Genomic DNA, 21,556 nt, shown 5'->3' with positions numbered 1-21,556 from the left:
GACACTGAGTGAATTTTCCTGTGTTTTGTTTCTCTGTGCGCCAGCGTTTAGTTCCACTTTCAAGCGCTAGAGGTTAGTGTATTCGAGCATACGCTAAGATAATAATTGAATATAGAGTTGAGACACAGGATCCAAACATCGCCTACCTTATTGCATAATCCAGTAACGCTTTGCTTCAAATAAATTCAAGTTAACAGCTTTTCCTTATTTCTCAATGACAAACTAGTAGTAATACTAATTTTTTATATTTCAGATATAATAAATTATATTATAAAATAATATAAAATATTATAAAGTTATGTATCAAATTGGTTTAATATTTGTATATAATATAATAAAGGTATATGGTTTTACTTCTCGTAAGAGTTTTGTTTTTTCATTTTCACTGCTATCACATCATTACATATTTCAATTGTTGTCGGGGTCAACGTCTCAACTCACATTATAAAGGAACTCGGAGTCTTGACATTACAGTTAATGACGGATTTATTATTTTATGGATCCAATTTATTTTATTTGAGTACATAATGTACCTAGATGTATTAATTATGTGTTATATTTCCGGTGTGTCGACTGCTAGCTGGTGTGATGTCAGCGCCAACTCTAGGGAGAAAGCAGAATCTCACGCTCTAGCTGGCTTGAAGGTCATTGAAATCAGTCCGGCTACATCAAAGGTACCGACGCGAAGTGTCCATTATTTATAATTCCTATTCGCTGGCGCTATCTTCTGGTTTCTTGTTGTGATGGGGTGTGTTTATGATTGTGTCGGAAAGGGCGTGTGTTTTGAAATTCAATTGAGTGTTCAAGATGTGTTGTGGGTGTGTTTTTTGTGTTTGCAAATTTCTTATTGTTCTAGGTTGTCAAGTTTCTGGTTTTTGGCTGGGTGTGTAGTATTTTCATGTCAGTATCTACATATCGTCGGTTTCTTGGTAAAAGTGACCAAGTCACATTGAAGGCTTCCAAGCATTATGAAAATTTAAGACATAATATTATATTAAAAACAAATAATGTAGCATATTTACCTTCAAAATAACTAACTACTAACATCTAAAGAAGTACAGTTTTCTTTGGATGAATCATTAAACCTTTAAATGTTTTTTCCCAACAATTTTGTATCTTGGACTTAGTCACTTTTACCAAGAAATCGAGGATATGTTGTACTGATTGGAGTTTGTGACGTGTTCTGCGTAGGTTGAATTGTTGTGTGGTTTGTTTATGGCTGTGATATGTTCCTTGTAGTGCGTTTGAAAAGATCTTCCAGTCTGTCCAATTGAAAATGTTCCATGATAATTTGTGTACACCAGTTAAGTTGTATTTGTTTGTGTGTCTTGTCTGTGTGTTAAGATGTTTTCGTAGTGTGATTTGTGTTCTGTATGCAATGTTGTAGCCTATTTTATAGTTTCTTGAAAGATGATGCAATCTTGTATGTGTTTTTGTTTTCATATGTTAGTGTGACTATATTTGTTTTGTTCTTGTGTTTGTGTTGCGTTTTCTTCTTTGCATCTAGTCTCTCTTATGATATCTATTACTTTGGGATTGCATCCATTTTCCTGTCTATGTATTCGATAGTGTGTATTTCTTCTTTGTAGTCTTGTAGGCTCGTAGGAATGTTGATTAGTCTGTGTATCATGGATACAACTGCCGCGTGTTTGTGTTGTGTGGGATGATTGGAGGTGTTGTGTATATGTGTTACCGATGTAGTGGGTTTCCTGCATATTTTGAACTTATGTTTATTGTCTGTTTTTGTTATTGTGATGCTTGAGAAATTTATGGATTTGTTGTTTTCTATTTCTAGTGTGTAGTGTGGTTTTGGGTGTAATTTGTTTTTGTGTAGGTTTTAAATCTGTCTTTTGTTCCCTTTATTTAATATAAGTATGTCGTCTAAGTATCTGTGCCAGTATTCTTTTTAATACAACCAAAGAGTTGTAATTAGCTACTGTGTCCCTCAAGTCTTTCCAGTGGTGATTACGTGGAAACAGTATGATCAAAGATAACGGAAATTATGGGGAGCAATGCATTATGGAACGAAGGAAGGGTAACGTTGATTACCAATTAAAGGCCGTTCAGAAATATAGATACCGCCAGCCCTTGTAAGACAAAATATGAAAGAAAAAATACTATACTTCCGGACAGATATCATTACCGATTCTGTGAGCAGATGTCTGAATTTGAAGTAGGCCTACATTCGACATCTAAAATTGATCATATGACTTTCATTTCCTTATTTCTTTTAGATTGCTCTGTACTTTGTGAAAAACCAGATATAATTATGTCATTAGGGAATATTTGTAGATATTCCTAGACAATGTTTAAGCTGGAATGCAAAAATGTCACATGAAACACTTCTTGAAGTGAGTGAAACGTTCGCCAAATAAATTCTCAATTCATAAGACAAACGTAGAGGAACAATTTTCGTGTTTTCAGTAGCTCAGTAAATTAATGCAAGAGTAAAAGTATATCCTCATACTCATCCTTTCACAACAATATTTTTCTGATTAATATTTCTAACTATTATGGCATCAACGTCATAGTCTTTTTCTATACAGATAGTAACAATAATGATATTAATGACAATTATGTCAATAATGTAACAATGACAATTATAAACGTCGACAGTAGAAAAGGAATATATTACGTTCGCGAAATTGTAGTACATTATGACATCCCTTTATCATTCAACATATCTCAAACCCTGCGAAAACTATGAAGTCCGCCTTATTGCCTGAGCTACTGCTAAGACAAGAGTGAAAGCCTCTCGTTGGTCAGTTTGTCCCTCTTATAGAGTGGTCACTTTTAATCGAACTCATTACTTATCTCTGGTTATATCTGTAAAAATAATAATTCATCCAAAGCGAACATAATAGTTGGCATAAAGCACTTCTTTGAGTTCTATATTTTATAGAATCTGGCAAGGTGAGATTACATCACATTCACATTCACATTACATTCACTTACGACCGTAAAATTTTGGTGGCACCTGTATGTTTGGCGAGCTGTTTGAATCCATAGGTACTTTTTTATTTCCAGAAATATAGTTATATCAGCTTATCATTTAATTGTATTGTTTCATAGGTGGAAGTAGTTTACAATTTAGTGAACTTTATTTTTATATAATTAAGCTGAATCACAATAAAGTTAAAAGAGTTAGACATGAAATTATATCACATTCTGCAGGTGGTTCTCTTCTTATAGTAATCTCTGCTGATGGTGGTTCTGATCCACTTCGAGAAGCGCGACACTTCAATAAATTTTATGGGGTATAAGCCGCTGCAGTTCAGTGAGCTGCGCGTGTTCATTCCCCACTGCATGTTTCCCACAAACAGCGGACCACCAGAATCGCCCTTTGAACACATGATGGAAAAGACAGTATTGAAATCAATAACTCCATATTAGAAATTGTTAAAACTGGCTCTCATCCTTCGATAACATTTGCTATTCCGATGGTATGGTGACAATAAAAAGACCATGTCACAGACTGTTATTTTTGTTTAACAAAAGTGTCAGGCTTTACTTTAAAAAATACACACTCCATTGTATATCCAAATTTGCCCTCAGCCGTTAGCCCTATTAAGCACACCGGTTCTCTTCCGATACCTAAATCACCTGAAAATTGGAACTTGGGCGAAGAATCGAACTGTTCCTCTGAAGCTGGACCTTCCTTCACTCCTGACTTTGGTTCTGAGATTATAGAGTCCAAAAAGCTCCATATGATTTCACAATCGGAGTTAAATGACCTCATAAGAGGCTTGGCTAAATCTCACAAAAGTCAAAGCTGAACTATTTAGCTTCTTGCCGACAATGATGGCACCTTCTTCAGCCTGACACTAACGTATCAGGTGACTCTTTGTTTGAGAAAAAACTTTCCGTTTCAGAAAAAATGGCTTGGCGCGCTTTCAAAGATGTTTGCTCAAATTTCTTTGGAAATTCTAGGGACGATAACTACATCGAACTTGTGGAAACCATGTTAAGTGCATATGAGAAAGTGGAGTGTAATATGTATCTCAAAATACACTTCTTATATTCTCATTTGAATTTCTTTCTTCCTAATTTTGGGGCGGTAAGTGACGAGCATGGGGAAAGATTTCATCAATAAATATCTGAAATGAAAAGGCGATATAAAGGAAGGTCATCAACCAACATGCATGCAGACTAGCGTTGGTTCCTTGTAAAAGACAGTCCCGGATCTAGTTATAAATGGAAGTCGTCCAGAAAATCCGTCGAAATGATGAGTTCAAATTCCGAGATTTTTCTCATTATACGCATAAAATTTTTATTGTTGTTGTGTTTTGACTATGTGACATCATTTTTGTATCCAGTAAATATTTCTCAAGTACTATGAGGCATTGTGAATCCCTAGTGTGTTGTAATTTTATCAGTAGCAGTATTATTAAATGGTACGTGATGGGACAATTTGGATTTTTAATTCAGATTTACGGCACACATATTAGTAATATTCACATATTTTTATTTCGGAGCAAGACAAAAAGTAAAAATTTATTGTTCAGCTAACCAATCTCCGAATTATTCATAACTCATAACTCATTTATTTATAAATAGCATTCAAATTCGGAAAAAAGTGTTTATTTCCTTCTGAATAACTCCTCTTCTTCATTCTCACAGTCTAATGGTTGTATGCACAGGTTTTTTTTTTTTTTTCATAGGTATTCTTCTATTTTCATCAAAACGATATTTGTTATAAATGTCGTAATTATTGAAAATATAATTAGTCTATCAACAATTTCAACATTCATCATCATCATCATCATCATCATCATTATCACCATCATTAGCAGCAGCAGCAACTGCATTATCTTCACCATCAAATGTTTCTATTTCAGCACCACTCTCTTCATCAATTTATCCTTTCATTATAATCATAATCATCATCATCAACACTATAATGACCATAATCACCATATTCATATTCATAAATTGCTCTTTCATTGACTGTCAACCTATATCCATCATCATTCTCTTGTAATTTCTTCCTAACCAACAGCATAATATTACCTGTATATTAGTATCAAGTTCATTTATTATCAACATTAGCACCATCATCATCATCATCATCATCATCAACATTTCTTTGAATTTCGTCAAAATCTTATATTTTTATTTTCATTACCATTAATACTATTCTCATCTTCATCAGTTCCTCTTAACCTCAGCAAAATTATTGTTTCACATCCTATATCAACTTATTCTATTGTCGCTATTATCTTATTTTTCAGTTTTTATAATCTTGAACATTATCGTTGTGGTTTTTTATCATCTTCAAGAAGTCACTTGTTCTACATAGATGCGTCCAGTGGAAATTTATTTCATATTCTTATTCAAATCAAATTATGATGCTCAATAACCTCTACAGTTCAAAACGTCGTTAAATTAAATACACCGTAACTACAACTTATTCACTAGATTATTTTAAAATATAATAAAATTGTTATTAGTAACTATATTAAAAATGGTTTGCTACAATAAATAATACATTAAAAGAACTATGTTGATAAATTCTCCACATGAGCGATTCCTTAACTAGAAAAATATTAAAATGGGAAACTATATATTTGCAAGACTTGTAAGAATGATGTCGGGTATGATAGAAGCCACAGATTGCCTAATCCTGTTTTCGAGTTTCATCATGTCATTCACTTTCCTTTCAAACAACCGAAAGTTCACTTATCCCCACAAGGAAAAACAACGTTAAGCAAGAATTGATCATCTTCATTGTTACGCTTAAAAATGTGGACAGAAAATTGCTGAAGAAAATACTAAATTTCTTGAAAGATTTTCAACTTTTCAGCATTTACTTTCAATTATTTTTGTTTGTATGTAGGCCTACTAATGATCTTTATACTCTTTATTCTACAATTTATTTTCGTATTGATTTACTTGGATTACAGAAAAATAAATTATTGTTCAAGTTTCTGCTGAAGCAGCAGTTCCGCCTGCTCTTCTCTGATGCAACACACCATTCGTACTAGATACTGGTTCAACCACCGTGCACAGTACTCTTAGTGTGCATTTGATAGATATTTGTGAAACTGAGGCTGGAAATGTCTCTTTAGGGTCACTGGTGAACTGGTTTGCAACAGCCATACGCAGACATTGCCTACTGCAGTTGAGAAGACATTGTTGAAATGCACAATGGCATGATTCTGATCAACTGCAATGAAATTCCTTACAGTATTAGTCTGATTCAGTTGATATTCAGTAACTACGTGTCTATTTAGCTAAAAGTGATATACGTAAATATAAAATATTATTGCTAGTAAAAGGTTAAATCAAACTGAATTGTTTTATTGAACGCAGCAAATGCTTGTTGATGTCATTACAAATAAAATCCATTTGGTATTACATTCTATAACCATGCGAAAAAATTTAGACACGGTGTACTACTACTACGAAGTCTACTGTTTCATATGTCAGTTTATTGTGTATGATTGAAAAATAATGAAAAAAATAATCGTTTTCAAATGTTGCAGTTGATTAGAATCATGCCATTGTGCATTTCAACAATGTCTTCTCAACTGCAGTAGGCAATGTCTGCGTATGGCTGTTGCAAACCAGTTCACCAGTGACCCTAAAGAGACATTTCCAGCCTCAGTTTCACAAATATCTATCAAATGCACACCAAGAGTACTGTGCACGGTGGTTGAACCAGTATCTAGTACGAATGGTGTGTTGCATCAGAGAAGAGCAGGAGGACCTGCTGCTTCAGCAGAAACTTGAACAATAATTTATTTTTCTGTAATCCAAGTAAATCAATACGAAAATAAATAGTAGAATAAAGAGTATAAAGATCATTAGTAGGCCTACATACAAACAAAAATAATTGAAAGTAAATGCTGAAAAGTTGAAAATCTTTCAAGAAATTTAGTATTTTCTTCAGCAATTTTCTGTTCACATTTTTAAGCGTAACGATGAAGATGATCAATTCTTGCTTATCGTTGTTTTTAGTGATGTAGAGATATTTCATCGTTCTAGAAAAATTAACAGAATTGCAGAATATGGGGTACCGATTAGAATTCTACCGATTAGAATTAATGTTAGGTGTGGAGTCGCTTATAATCATGGAACATTTAACTGTGAACTCATGCAATTATCTTCACCTGTTGCGCTTCAGGAATGTTGTTTCTCTACTTTAAAAAATGCAACAACAGACGATGCAAGATGAGACATCACCACATTTGGGTAATGATGTACTTAAATTTGTGGATAAAAAATTCCTATTTTGTGGGTCGGTCGGGGTGGCCTCTTCCCGTGATAGCTTCACTTTTCTCACATCACACCAGTGGCCTTTTCCTTGTGGGGATAAGTGAACGATCGGTTGTTTGAAAGGAAAGTAAATGACATGATGAAACTCAGAATCAGGATTAGGCAATCTGTGGCTTCTATCATACCCGACATCATTCTTACAAGTCTTGCAAATATATAGTTTCCCATTTTAATATTTTTCTAGTTAAGGAATCGCTCATGTGGAGAATTTATCAACATAGTTCTTTTAATATATTATTTATTGTAGCAAACCATTTTTAATATAGTTACTAATAACAATTTTATTATATTTTAAAATAATCTTGTGTACTTTTATCTAAAATAAAAATCAAATAATTTTTACAATTATTATATAGCATTATCATGTGTAACAATCCTTGATAAATTAACTTTTAAATACTTAATAGAAGCAAAATCCGGCCATTATTTAATATAAATTACTTTAAACAGTAAGACATAGGGCAAATCCGGTAGTGATGTCGCGCCGTGGCGGGTGAGTTGCTGCACTTTGGAGTTCTGATGGTAGAGGTTATTTTCGATAGATGACAGCACTGCAAGAATTAAAGGGATAGTTGACGCAATATAAAAAAATTAAACATATATTTTTATAAATTCATAAATATGTCTACTTTGAAGTTTATTTAATAAATGTCTTAGGTCTTATTTTATCTCGCTACTAAATCGATAATTATTTGTAAAAATGACGGTGAATTTTTCTTTTCACAGATTTGAGTACATTACAACACAAAATGCCTACTGAATATAAAAGAAAGGCGAATGTGAACAGGGGTCACTGGAGTGAGGAGAAACAGTCGTTTAAAAGCTCAAGTCAAGAAAAGACTGGCCCCAAAAGTTCAAAAAGTGCTGGGAAAACTATGTACTTGTTTACAATAAAGAATGATGATCGGATCGAAAGTAGAAAACGGTTTCATGTGCCTTGCTGTCCATACGGAGACAAAATATGTATCGATTGTGGTATGAAACAAGCACGAGAGTTAAACCGCGCCAATAAAAAATCATTCTTTTGAACTCTAAAAAACTAAGTAGTCAACATCCAAATTATAAATAGGTACTTTGAGAACTTTATCTACCTGTAGCCTACTTAATTAGTGATTATGAATATTTTCAATAAATCAGACGTGTTATATTTTAATTTACGGTATATGTGTTTTTATATTTAATTCACAGCGCGGCTTCTCACCCTGAATAGACGCGGCAACTCTACCGACATACTGAGAAAGACTCCTGGAGTTCAGCTTTTTAAATTGTTTTTATATCCAAGAAACTTTAATTTCTACACCTGTTCTGCCTATCTACAGGACATCATTTTATTTTTACTAACTTTTCTAATATTAATCGACTATACCTTTATATTAACGATTGAGAACCGGAAAACCGTTTGATACACCTTTCCACGACTGGACTCTTGATGATACTGGCGTAAAATAGAAAGAAAGAAGGGAAGAAAAGTAGTTCATCCATTTACGTAAACTAGGAAATATCGCGATTTTCAGTTTCATAATTTTCATTAGGTTTTTATTTAATCAAAATACAGTACTGTATTAACAATAAGTGTTTTTACTCGCGAACTGAGCTATCCATTCGGACGTATTCATTATGCAGTGTATATTATACTGTCTACAGCACATTAGCGTACAATTTAGAGAATGATGTTAAATTGAAAAATAATCATAATATAGATATTAAACACATTTTTTAAAATGGTGACCGTTCATTTCGATACAGGCTTCAGTTCTTTTGTCCATATTATCGCACTATAGACTATTGTACTTAATTCCAATTACCAGTTTCGGCCTTCCTGTACTATTAACTCATGTTGAAATAATTCTGTACCTACTCCATAAAAGAGTACTTTACGTACTGTAATTTCAATCTTCATTTCTGCCCGATCCGAAAAGATAAAATTACTCAGACATGCTATCTACTGTCCGTCCAAGTGGTTTTGTAGCAGGGTCTAGAAAGGGGGGAAATCACGTGACAGTTAATTACTTAACGAGAAACTTTTATTTAAGTTATTTTGAACTGTTGCCTAATATTACGTAAACGTCCAATTCCTAACAGAAATTAATGTTTTCAGAAAAGAGCTAAGATAGTCCAGCCACTTGCGTTTACAGAGGAGCGAGCAGAAGCGGGTGGGAGAAGCCGGGATGCGACGTAGGCAAACGGACGTCAGTACCTGTGCGAATATATGATTCAATATTGAAAGCTTTTTTGTCATTGAAAAACGCGAACATATTTCTGGAACATACTATGCTCATTAACTCAGTACTGCCTACTATGACTTTGAACTTAAGGCGACTTTGAGTGCATACGCGGCCTTGGTTCTGTGTGGAGAACGGTTGGAAGTTTACTAGTAGAGGGAGTGGGAGTGAAGTACATTCAAAACTTCAGGTACAATAAAAATTGAAGCAAAATAAAATGTCCCCGTATTATGAAAACCCATACATTAAATATATTGCTTCAGAATTTTCAGCCGTTTTGAACCTTTGGAGAAAAGGTTATAAATATAATTTTAGAAAGTATGGCATCACTACCGGATTTGCCCTACGTACGGAATACCGAAGACCATGTTTCTGCATCTGGCGTGCTCAAAATGTGTATTCACTTGAAATTGTCTAAGGAGATTACTTACACCTACAGTAAACTTCCTTTATAATTTGAATATTCAGGAAATTAAAATGATTACCACAGAATTTGTGAAGTATTACTTACACGGCAGGCACCCTTGAAGGGTATGGCAGAACTGGTCTCACTGCTAACACATATCGTGTTAATGTCCAAATAGAGCCAGAAGTATTTGCAATCCTGTCTGGAGATCGTAGTCACATCCAGGGCTTGTAGTATTGGAGGACTTATTATGTAAGGTTGAAACTAATAAAACACAAATTACACTCTTTAACTTGAAGTCTGTTATGGATTTATTATTTTCAGTTATGTGGCTCAGTGCAAGAGTTGCCTAAACCATAGTTACACTGAAAAGAGTTATTAATGTTTAAACTTAGACGTTATTTTTTTAAACTATATGCTCTCAATTGGAAATTAATTCTCATTTACTATCATCTAATATGTATTTAGTACATGTACTTTGGCACAAATATAAATGGTAATTTACAGTCATTCTGTGCAGAACTCAGAGGCTTAAAATTTGTGAGTTTGGCAACTTTGGAACTGAGTCACTCAATTCTGAAAATGAAAATAACGTTTAGAATTAAATGTAATCGAGTGGGCACGTTTTCTCTCACACGTTTTAAATGTGTCGTAACAATTCGGTTCATTTAATATTTATTATTTAATCGCGGTTAATTAGCATCAGAAATGATGGTTCAGCAATGGCTTATAAGCCAGAATCCCGGTTCAAATCCAGCTATACCCTGAGTTTATAATTTGTATTTAGCAAGCACGTGATCCGACAACACAGGGATTTTCTCCGGATACTTGCGGTGCCCATGACATCTCAACGATTCTTTATCATCATACTCAGCATCTGTAACGGGTGTAATGTAGATCCACCTGTTATGCTGCACTCTTGATAGTCTTTGACGAACTAGGTGGTGTACACTTCTGAAAACTAGCTACTTCTATGAGGATGCTAGTAGAGTCGAGGAGAATAACTGCAAGCTAAGGAAGCTCTGAATCTTTTAAATCTGCCTGAACATTCATTTTTTTAAATGAATAAAGCCCATTAGCATTGTTTCCTTGTATCAATTTGCTAAAAGAAGCACACTCAGGAATAGCTGGTTTATTTATTTCATTTTCCATAGCAACAATATTGAAACAATTGAAACAAGAGCTTATTTGAGAATAAAATATTCTATTCTGACTTTTGAATAACTCTATTTCAAAAACATAATAAAATTATTAACTCCTAAATGAAGTATTATAATTAGTAGTACATGAAAAGTACCTGAGTGAGGCCCCAACCGACGAATGTGGCTTTTGTTCCTACAGGCAGCTTTTGGCGAAACGCTGGAATAGTAACGGGTTCAATTGCTCGGTTATAAGCCAAGGGGTGTCTCATCTGTGTAAATAAAGAGTATTAAGGGACGATAATTAATTTTTTAAGATTAATTATAAAGATATTAATTGATTGTTTTACTTTGAATACAGTAGGTCTTCGATTATCGTAGGTTCTACTTAGTATATGGAGCGTTAAGGAAAAATCATTGGTTTTATGGGGCTTGCCTAATACATTGTAGAAACTGTGTGGTAGGTAGGCGTTTCTATGGCAACTGTCATTTGATGAAATAGTCCCATATACTCAATGTTTCTTTCTTAACGTGGAATCATCCATAGTTCGCTATTTAATACCATTAAATTCGATAAACTTAAAAATTCTACTAATAGCCGTGTTTGCCTAATCGTGTACTGATTGGGCAGTCTCGGGTAATTTCATAATACTAAGATTTTGATGAGAGAGAAGCAGTGGCGGCTCGTAATCAAATGTCCAGGGTAGGCAAAATTTACAGAACATTTTTATGTAATTCCCGCGATTCAATGACAGCTCGCTTTCATCATGCCCCCCGAAAATTTAACTCTTGCTTACATAACAATACTGTTACATCAATGAGCCGTTTCATAATTTGTCGGTTTTTTCTAGTTTATTGTAATACTGTTGTCTTGCAACCCTTGTTGTTCAGACAACATTTCCGAAATTGGATTCAAATTCTTTTCAAGTCTCTTTAGACTTACCGAGTTACAAATATGATCTGATTCCAAGTACCTTCTTTAGATTACAATAACAAACGTGACCACCTACAGCTTAGCTTTAACTTCACTTCCTGTTAGCCATTTATGTGTTTCATACCATACTTACTTACTTACAAATGACTTTTAAAGAATCCGCAGGTTCATTGCCGCCCTCACGTAAGCCCGCCATCGGTCCCTACACTGTGCAAGATTAATCCAGTCTCTATCATCATATCCCACCTCCCTAAAATCCATTTTAATATTATCCTCCCATCTACGTCTCGACCTCCCCAAATGTCTTTTTTCCTCCGGCCTCCCAACTAACACTCTATATGCATTTCTGGATTCGCCCATACGTGCTACATGCCCTGCCCATTTCAAACGTCTGGATTTAATGTTCCTAATTATGTCAGGTGAAGAATACAATGCGTGCAGTTCTGCGTTATGTAACTTTCTCCATTCTCCTGTAACTTCATCCCTCTTAGCCCCAAATATTTTTCTAAGAACCTTATTCTCAAACACCCTTAACCTATGTTCCTCTCTCAAAGTGAGAGTCCAAGTTTCACTATCATACAGAACAACCGGTAATATAACTGTTTTATAAATTCTAACTTTCAGATTTTTTGACAGCCGACTGGATGACAAAAGCTTCTCAATCGAATAATAACAGGCATTTCCCATATTTATTCTGTGTTTAATTTCCTCCCGAGTATCATTTATATTTGTTACTGTTGCTCCAAGATATTTGAATTTTTCCACCTTATCTAAAGATAAACCTCCAATTTTTATATTTCCATTTCATAGTGTTTCATACCATGAAGGATTAAATTTTCTTGCACCTTTAGCACTGACTTTATGAACAATAGAGCTTAATGCAGGAGTGGGTCGTCCATTGTCCAAAATACTTCTCTTTTCAATGTCATTACGACGCGAAAACGGACAACGTAACAGTTTACTTATTATATCAGTCATAATATAATATTATTGTTATCACTTACATTAACTATAAATCACCAAATATACTTAACATTAATATACAGTACGTACTTGCAAAAATCACATTTTCTAAAATACACTGTTAAAAAAACATCTTTTAAAACACACTGTTTAAAAACTGTTATACTACTCGTAACAATCTACGTTCCAACTCGTGAAACTTTCAAACAGAAATTTCGCAAATCGTAGGTGTTCGATAATGCTCGTGGGTTCTCGTTAGGGCAGGCAGAATTCTAGCGCGCTGGCTTCAGCATAGAACGCATGCGCTAAGAAAGCATTTAGAATAGCGATCTCTTTTAATGCTTACTCCAGGGCCAGCTTTGAAGTTACGTGGAAGGTCGGCTAACTTCGCTTGTGCCTACCTTCTGACGCATCGTGATCTGTCCAGTGTATTCTTGTCGCATAAATCGAACTGCCAGCAGTAAGCAACGTCCAACTAACCCTCAAAAAATCCCATTCATAGTTAATTGAAGAATTTCTAAGCACCTAGACAAGAATATATAATTATATAAGGTTTTCCAAATGTGTTGGGGTAGTTAATAAATATCCACTTTCAGGTTTTTCTAAATGTGTTGAGGTAGGCTTAGCCTACCCTGCCTGCCCTGAGGAGCCGCCTCTGGAGAGAAGGTAAAAAAAAAAAAAAAAACAAGAGTGTTCTGGAACTTACATATCAGCATTTTTACCTCAAATAAATTTATACAATAGTTACAAACAAGCAATACAAGTATACAAAACAATATAGCATTCTAGAAGAGTTGGTATAATTTAGGAATATTCAGTCAAATTTTAAATTCCTCTGTCAGATTCATACCTACAATACAAAAATTAAAGTTCTTTCGGAATTTTGAAAGGCTTTGACATGTTTAATTAAATCACTGATACACCTAAACCATTTTCCACCATGGTTGTTTTCCTAGAAATTTTCTAAGCGAGATGGCAAGAGATCATTAGGCTTATAATTCGGCTTTTCTTTAAGCACAGCTTTTCATTTGGCTCCTGAAGGTGATGTTGCTTCGTTATCTACCTCTTTAACTCATCTGGGAGTCTGGAAATGTCATTCTCTTTGGTTCCTTCCTAGTCCTCGTCTAACTTGCCAAGAAAAATCGAGGTCTCCCTGAGGAAGTTTTCTTTGTTTTAAGACACAATCAATTGCCTCTTTTTGTAATTTATATTGTATTTATTTCCACATTTTACCTTGCGATTATCTGCTATCTGCAACATGCACGACATGCAGAATATATCAGAGATGATCTGCATACACACACATACAAATATTTTACATCTAATGCATCCAGTATTTCTTCCACCAGAGAGTGTTATTATAATACGTAAAACATTTTAAACAGAAAAAATGACCTCGTAGAATGTGAAAAACAATAAGAAAATAACCTCTCAAAATAAGGCTGTTTCATAATCAGTACACTAATAAACATATATATTTTCAACGAAAATATACAAGGTCAGTACTTACCATTGAAAACAATTAAACCACAAATCACAACAAAAAATCTTCTTTTAACAAAGAAAATCGGATGGTGTGATCACTCGTAATTACAAAGCTATAGATCTCACAACTCTTCAAGAAGTTTCCAAAAAATCCGTTAACATCACTGGAAGAGCGTAGTGAACAAAATCTATGTTACAGATAGTATATTTTTTTACCATTGATAGTATACCATCAAAATTACATTTGTCGCTGGTATAATTTCGTGGTAAATTTGAAAAGAAGTATCACGAAATTAGTCGAGTTTGCCTTACATTATTTCTCTTGGATGGCTAACATTTGCATAATGTTGAGCATCCAGTCACTCATCCATGTAATTCATTCTCTAGAATAAGGTCCTTGTTACACAGGCATATAGAATTATGTCATCTATTAATTATAATTTCAAAATCGGCAAAGAAACATGGCGTTCCGTCGGAACATCCAATTTGGTGTATTGAAGTTTACATGGTTTAGCCTGTTATGCTTTTCTATCAAAGGTCTATAAGAATTAAAACGTATGTAAACATTTTTATATTTTACTCTAAAACAGGATCCTGCGGATTAGTCACAAATTACCGGTCACACGGGGAATTCGTCACACATTACATATTCATCATACAATTTTTACTTTTGTATTATAAAGTCGTTACCATATAGTTCGTCATATCTTACATTCCTGTCATTACAAAATGAGCCATGCATTAAGCATTTTTCAACCCACAATGTCAAATGCTCTATGGTGTAGCCGTCATCGCTCAATTCATGACACTACTGTATTTATATTGAAAATTAATTATTGTAATTAATTGATTTACCCTAATCTTTTTACGCAATTAATACATAATGATTACGTAATTTAATAATAATGTATATTATTGGACGTCTAACAATTAACATATTATCTGCATAATCTCAACATAATTTATCGGTTCAAAATTTCTAGTTTGACAGTTTAATCGCTTCTCGTTGAACATGCTGCACGATTACCCGTAAATTTAGATTAAAAAACAGAACGCGGCCGAGAGAAATTGATTCACTAAGATTTTATGTAATCTAATTACAGCTCGGATTTTTTGGTGCTTAAAGTCGAGAAAATATTAATTTTTTATGTTCTTATGTGACAAAATAGGAAAAATATTTAATTATCTTTCAATATATTGTATGTGAATATAAACAATATGCAGTATTAACAAGTATAAATTATGCTATCTCGCCAACTGCTTAAGACTTACAGTACAAAGTGAGATTCATTCTCAAGTTGTCCATCACAAATGACTGACGATTATCGTGGAACACTGCCTTGTACTGGGAAAAAAAGCGCTCTGGCCATTGAGAAACAACATGCACTCCCTAGAGACATGTTTATGATTGGAAACGAAAACAGAGGTAGCTGATGTTTATGAAATTATTGCTTCCTAATTCAGCGTTATGATAACTTACAAAGCACTACTAAGTGACACATCAATGTTTATGTGTGTTAGTTACAGTACAATTTTTAGTGATGACAGCTCTTCTCACTTGTGGTGAGAGAGGAAATTGCAGTTTCACAGGTCCCCAGATAGGCAATTCCGAGAAACAGTTGCCAGCTGTCACGGAGACCTCGTATGCTTCAGTTACTTATGTGAATGGAAAGGATTTATATGTAAAAAATGTGTAAATGTGTAAATATATGTTAGTTATTTTTATTTTAATAGTAATTAAAAATGGATCTAAACTTACCAAAAATGATAATTATTTTGCAATGTTTTACTTTCAATTTATTGAATTTACTTCCTGCTACCAAGTCAAAACACTACGAAAGTGCCTTTCAAGGACTCGAAAATGTATTCTGTTGTCTCTGATGACAGATTTATATTGACTGAAAATGCTTTCAACATCACATGATATAATGTGAACCGCGGATTTTTAAGTCCTAAATTGGTGCCTACAATAGGTTCTTTCAGTAACTCATTTAGGCTTTATAAAACATAAAATAGGCTCTAAAATTAGAGGATAGGAAACACTATATATATTAAAAAAAAGTAGTACTACAATGTTAACAAATTAGCGAATTGATTGGCAAATGCAGAGAGACTAACATTAGAGCTATACATAGTTGTAAACTGTAGGATATAGTATTTAATTGTTCACCGGTACTGTCACTTAAAATGATATGTATTCACCTAAAGGCATTTAAATCTCCACAAAAATTGTTTCAACTGTTCAAACCATAATTGGCTTCTCAATAAAAGCTTCTCTAAGAGTTCTAGAGAAAAACTTTGGCACTTATCGGTGAAAATCAGTTTATAAGCAGAAAAAGAACGTTCTACATCAACAGCCGTGTCGGGGGTACTTAACTTTCGGCACGTGTTCAACTGGAATGTTGCAGTCAACTACATCGTATTTCCCTACAAGAATATCTGTTGCTGCACACAGTTCTTTCGGGCCCTTGTTGTTTCTTTTGTAACACGTTTTCCATTTTTGTACGCACTTTTTCTCCCACATCTCTTGGCGCTTCCTTGATTCTTTTTAACTCCTCCAGTAAAACCATGTTTTCATAGATAGGTTTTAATGAACCTTCCAATTCTGAAATGACTGCCACAAGAAACGTAAAATGGGACCTATTGAAAGCCAAATCGCCGTGGATTGAGGGATCTTCAAGTAACTGGTTTGCCGAAGTGACACAAGCAACATCCTCGGGTACATTTTTTATATAACTTTCTGTATCTTTAATAAATGTTCACTGTAGTATTCTGCTGTTTTTAACTATGTACCCCATCGGGTAAGAACTGGTTGAGGTGACAGAGGAGTATCTGGGAGCTCTTCTCTGAAAGTCTGTGTCCTTGACAATGACTTAACGAAAATTTTCTTCATTGTAGAGGTTAATTTATTGACCCTAGGAAATTCTACCCTATAACTATCTGTATAGGCGAGCAGCACTTTGTTTCCTTCAAAATTATTAGTACTTTCAGTCCATTGTTGACAAATTGTGCAATTGTTTCCAGGTTTGTCTTAGAAGTTGCTTTGTGCATATCAGATAAGTTCGGGCTGGCGCATTTGAATTCAATTTCCCGACAACTAAATTCGCTGTGTATCGACCAAGATCATTAGTCGTTTCGTGAACTGATATCCAGGTATGTGAGTCTCCAATATCTTGTCGGATTCCGTTAATTGCGTCATTTTATGTTGAATCCAAGTACTTTTTGCGCACCGTTGACTCAGAAGGGAGGGAATATAAAAACAAAGGCTTTGAATTTTGGATTTTCTAGTTTCCGAAATGAAATATCAGCCGCAACAACGGCATGACAAAGTCACTGTAAGACTGTTTCTTTGCTAGATTCTTCAGGTGATTGTGTCAAAAGAGTTTAATTTTAGATTTGTGTTCAGCATTTGCCTTATGTAACGCTCATTGTATATGCTGAATTAAACAGGACTTTTTAAATCTCGAAACCAAAAAGAAGAATTCTATATAGAGTGCAAATAGCAAATTATTTGATAATTAATTCAGATAATTTTAAATTAATATAATCTCTTGATACATGCTTACATCATTAGGCCTATTAGGCCTAACGCCTAATGCCGTGAAATGAAAGCCGTAACTCTGAAATAAAATCAATAAAAAATAAAAGATGACAACTAACGACCTTGTTGTATGTTTGGCACAATATAATTTTCCCATCTGTCGAAAACTTCGGAAAGTCTTGAAGCCACTGCCTTATACGGTTTGGTTTGAAACTCGCTACTTTTGGCATTGTCATCACTGCACTGACATTAAAACTGAAGTAAACTGAAAACAAGACGTTGGATATTGAATTTCGAAATACTTAGCGTATTTAAATTACCAAATTGTTGGTTGCTCTGTTTGTGATCTGTGGTTGGTTGTGCCCATTGTTGTCAGTAAAGCTAGCCAGTTTAGTCAATAAGAAGCGCTCTTCCACTCACAGAGAAAGAGAGAGAGAGAGAGAGATATAGAAGAATTGAAGTCATTGTTGCTTTTAGAACGTAGATCTTCGTTTTTCTAAAATAGTACTTCACAAAGAGGGGCAAAAATAATATAAAATTTCGCTGTCTATTTTTAAATTGAAAAAAATTAGCAAAAACATCAAAATAGGCTGTTTTAGGCACTCTCATAAAGCATAAATGTTCATGAAACGTGTAAGTACAAAGTACCAAAGCCATACATTATCAATAGAAAAATAGTTTTTTTCCGAAAGATCTTCGGTCTTGACTAATAAGTATTATCGCCGTGGTCTCATGCTTAACATTCCGGCAGGTCTTTGAAATTTAATTGTATTATTGTTTTCAATTTCTTATGTCGCCGCTCCAATCACTCGCCTCAATTTCAATATTGCAACCAATAAGCTGCTTCCATTATTAAATGACAACTACTTATCTAATCCACGTGGACCAAAACCGAGGTTGCAATGTCTTGTGCTGAGGACGAACATTAAGGTATGTGATTAAAAATTATTATTAAAGAGTTATTATTAAGATTTAAAAATGTCAACGTACTCATAATTATATGAAATAATAATAATAATAATAATAATAATAATAATAATAATAATAATAATAATAATAATAATAATAATAATAATAATAATAATAGCCATTTAACAATATAACAAACTAGTGCATATTCTTATCGAAGAAGTAGACGTGACAACGTGACGCTTAGAGTGAAACCTACAGAGCAACAATCGGTCGGCAAAATTATGTTTTAAAAGCACACCGCACGTTATTATATGATGCCGACATGTTAAGTATGAGGCCGCGGCGATAATAATAACAAATTCTTAAATGATTGTTGAGATGTAGGCTACATAAGTTAGTTAATTTTCTTTTCTATTGTTGAGAGTACAGTTAATTTTAAAATAATAACAGAAACCAATTTTAACAGAATTACCGTAAATGATCAAGACTCTATTGTCTGAATCTATTATTAAACGTTTTTATTTAATGGAATTTCACAGCTTTTAATTAGACTTAATATGGACTGTATTTAGTTCTGTTTAATATTTTAAAATATCGCAAATATATTGAACTTTATTGTAATGTACCAAACTCTAAAATATGAGAAAAATTAGGAAATAAAAATAGCATTTTTCATCTCTACACATAGTAATACACAAGGGCCATATAAAATATGACCTACTATCTTAGCTTCATAAATATATGTGTATTTACATAGAAACCATTCATATATATATATATATATATATATATATGAAACTCATATATTTACATATGATTGTAACATACATGTAATACTGGACTACAGTACGTAACAATATACAGTAAATATTTGCTTACCTTCACCAATGCTATATCGAAACTAGTTCTGTTATGAATCCTATACTGTGGATGCACCCTTATACCCCGCACGTCTCTGAAAATAGCGTTTTTATCTTCCCAAAAGTCGAACCCAGCCTTTACAGTGATATCTTCACGTCTCCTTAAAAAAGAAAGAATAATAATAATAATAATAATAATAATAATAATAATATTATTATTATTATTATTATTATTATTATTATTATTATTATTAAAAACATGGTAACATGTAACAGTATATAATTGCGATAACACTTAATAGTTCATTAGAGGATGAGCAACTTAAAACGGTCCGGTCCAGCTAGCTGTGCTGACTATTATGTCTGCTAATCTTTGCTGCACTACGATCGGTGCACAGGAAGCTCACATCCAACATAACATTTTGAAGAGTAAACATATCCAGTTCTAATGTGAGTAAAAAAAAAAAAAAGAGTTTTTTTTTTTCTCATAACATTTCCTGGTGTCACTTTATACAGCCGGCCAGTTTTAAATTGCTCATTCTACAAGTTTCATGAACTTCGAAAGAATTATGTTCTTTCTTACGTAGTAACTGATAATCCTATTTGTGATTTATTTCTTGAATTACCGCTCAAGAAGCAGAACTAATTTAAATTATTTTATTTTATTTCACAAAGATCGAAACAAGCTTTCGTGTTCCACATTGCACATAGTCTTTTCTTATAATCCCATGACGTAAGGCGTCTAAGTTTTCTAGAAATACTTGTGCGATTTACGTAGCTGTAGGCCTACCTATTTTTTGTTTCAGAAATTCATAATAAATATTATTCGTACTGTAATATATTTTAATGTTGTAATATATAATATGAATCGTAAGTAATGTCATTAATTCTCGTGGATGATTCCTTCAGTAAGGAGCAACAAAAAAGACAAATACCATTTTTCTGTATTTTGAATAGTTTTCCAGAAAAATGTGCATTTTAAAATAAATCAATTACAAGATCGTGCAACGCTGCCTAATCAGCAGGGAGTGCACATAAAGTTAAGTTTGTTATGTTGCTCTGAACAATCCCTTATATGACTTGTTATGAACAGGGAAGTTGAAGTTCATTGCCACGTACATTGTTTTTAAACTCAGATGATATATCGTTTAACTTTTGTGTTTAAACTGCGATAGAGAGCGGAAAATGAACACTGCTCATTTCACGTTAAATAATATATTGAAAAATTTAAAATAAACTCTACAACCTAATTTTAATTAAATGTTCAGAAAACGCAGGCAATAAAATATGCTTATTTCAAATTAAATTGAAAAGATTCTACTCTGTCATTTCAATTGAATATTCTAGAGAAAGCTTCTGTCACGTTATGAGAACAAAATTTTAAAACGTTTAAAACTCCAAAGGAAATAATAAAAATACGACATGCTTATTTTACGTTAAACGAAAAAAGTTAAAAATATTAATTTTAAATTCGACTTAATTTTAATTAAATATTCGGTAAACACAGACAACAAAAAAGCTTATTTTACTTTATATAAATCTAATTAATGATTAAAAAATCTCCGTTTGTCGTACTAGAAGCATTTTCTTCAGCCTCTCTCCCTCCCACTTTAATTTTTACAGTAGTAACCGGTAAACTTTATACAAGAAATCAAATTTTACTTGAAGCAGTTTTATTGTGTTGTGTTTATATATCTCAGTGTCTCATCCATCTCTTGCATTACGCGAATTGCATCTGTCCAAACAATAACCTTTACAGGATTGTCAGAGTGCATCACGTTTTAAAATTCCTTTCCGGAACGAAAAGTTACATTTA

General features: G+C 33.5%; 1 protein-coding gene across 3 annotated transcripts in view; it reads right to left on the bottom strand.

The window, feature by feature from the left end:
- Nucleotides 1–2,907: 2,907 nt before the first annotated feature.
- LOC138713452 (brachyurin-like) overlaps nucleotides 2,908–21,556 on the bottom strand; it is a 35,097-nt gene continuing 16,448 nt past the window's right edge. The window contains exons 4-7 of one of the 3 annotated variants that reach the window (XM_069845563.1): nucleotides 19,760–19,901; nucleotides 11,204–11,317; nucleotides 10,012–10,170; nucleotides 2,912–3,341 (exon numbers count right to left, since the gene is read on the bottom strand). In XM_069845563.1, coding sequence (XP_069701664.1) covers nucleotides 3,162–3,341; nucleotides 10,012–10,170; nucleotides 11,204–11,317; nucleotides 19,760–19,901 — 595 coding nt within the window. In that variant the 3' untranslated portion in view covers nucleotides 2,912–3,161. Of the gene's footprint in view, nucleotides 3,342–7,529; nucleotides 7,830–10,011; nucleotides 10,171–11,203; nucleotides 11,318–19,759; nucleotides 19,902–21,556 lie in introns of those variants that run through there. The other 2 variants (XM_069845564.1, XM_069845565.1) reach the window with 2 other exon arrangements.

The sequence above is a fragment of the Periplaneta americana genome, chromosome 14 (assembly GCF_040183065.1).
Source record: "Periplaneta americana isolate PAMFEO1 chromosome 14, P.americana_PAMFEO1_priV1, whole genome shotgun sequence".
NCBI lineage: Eukaryota > Metazoa > Arthropoda > Insecta > Blattodea > Blattidae > Periplaneta > Periplaneta americana.
This window is presented reverse-complemented; position numbering and strand designations above follow the sequence as displayed.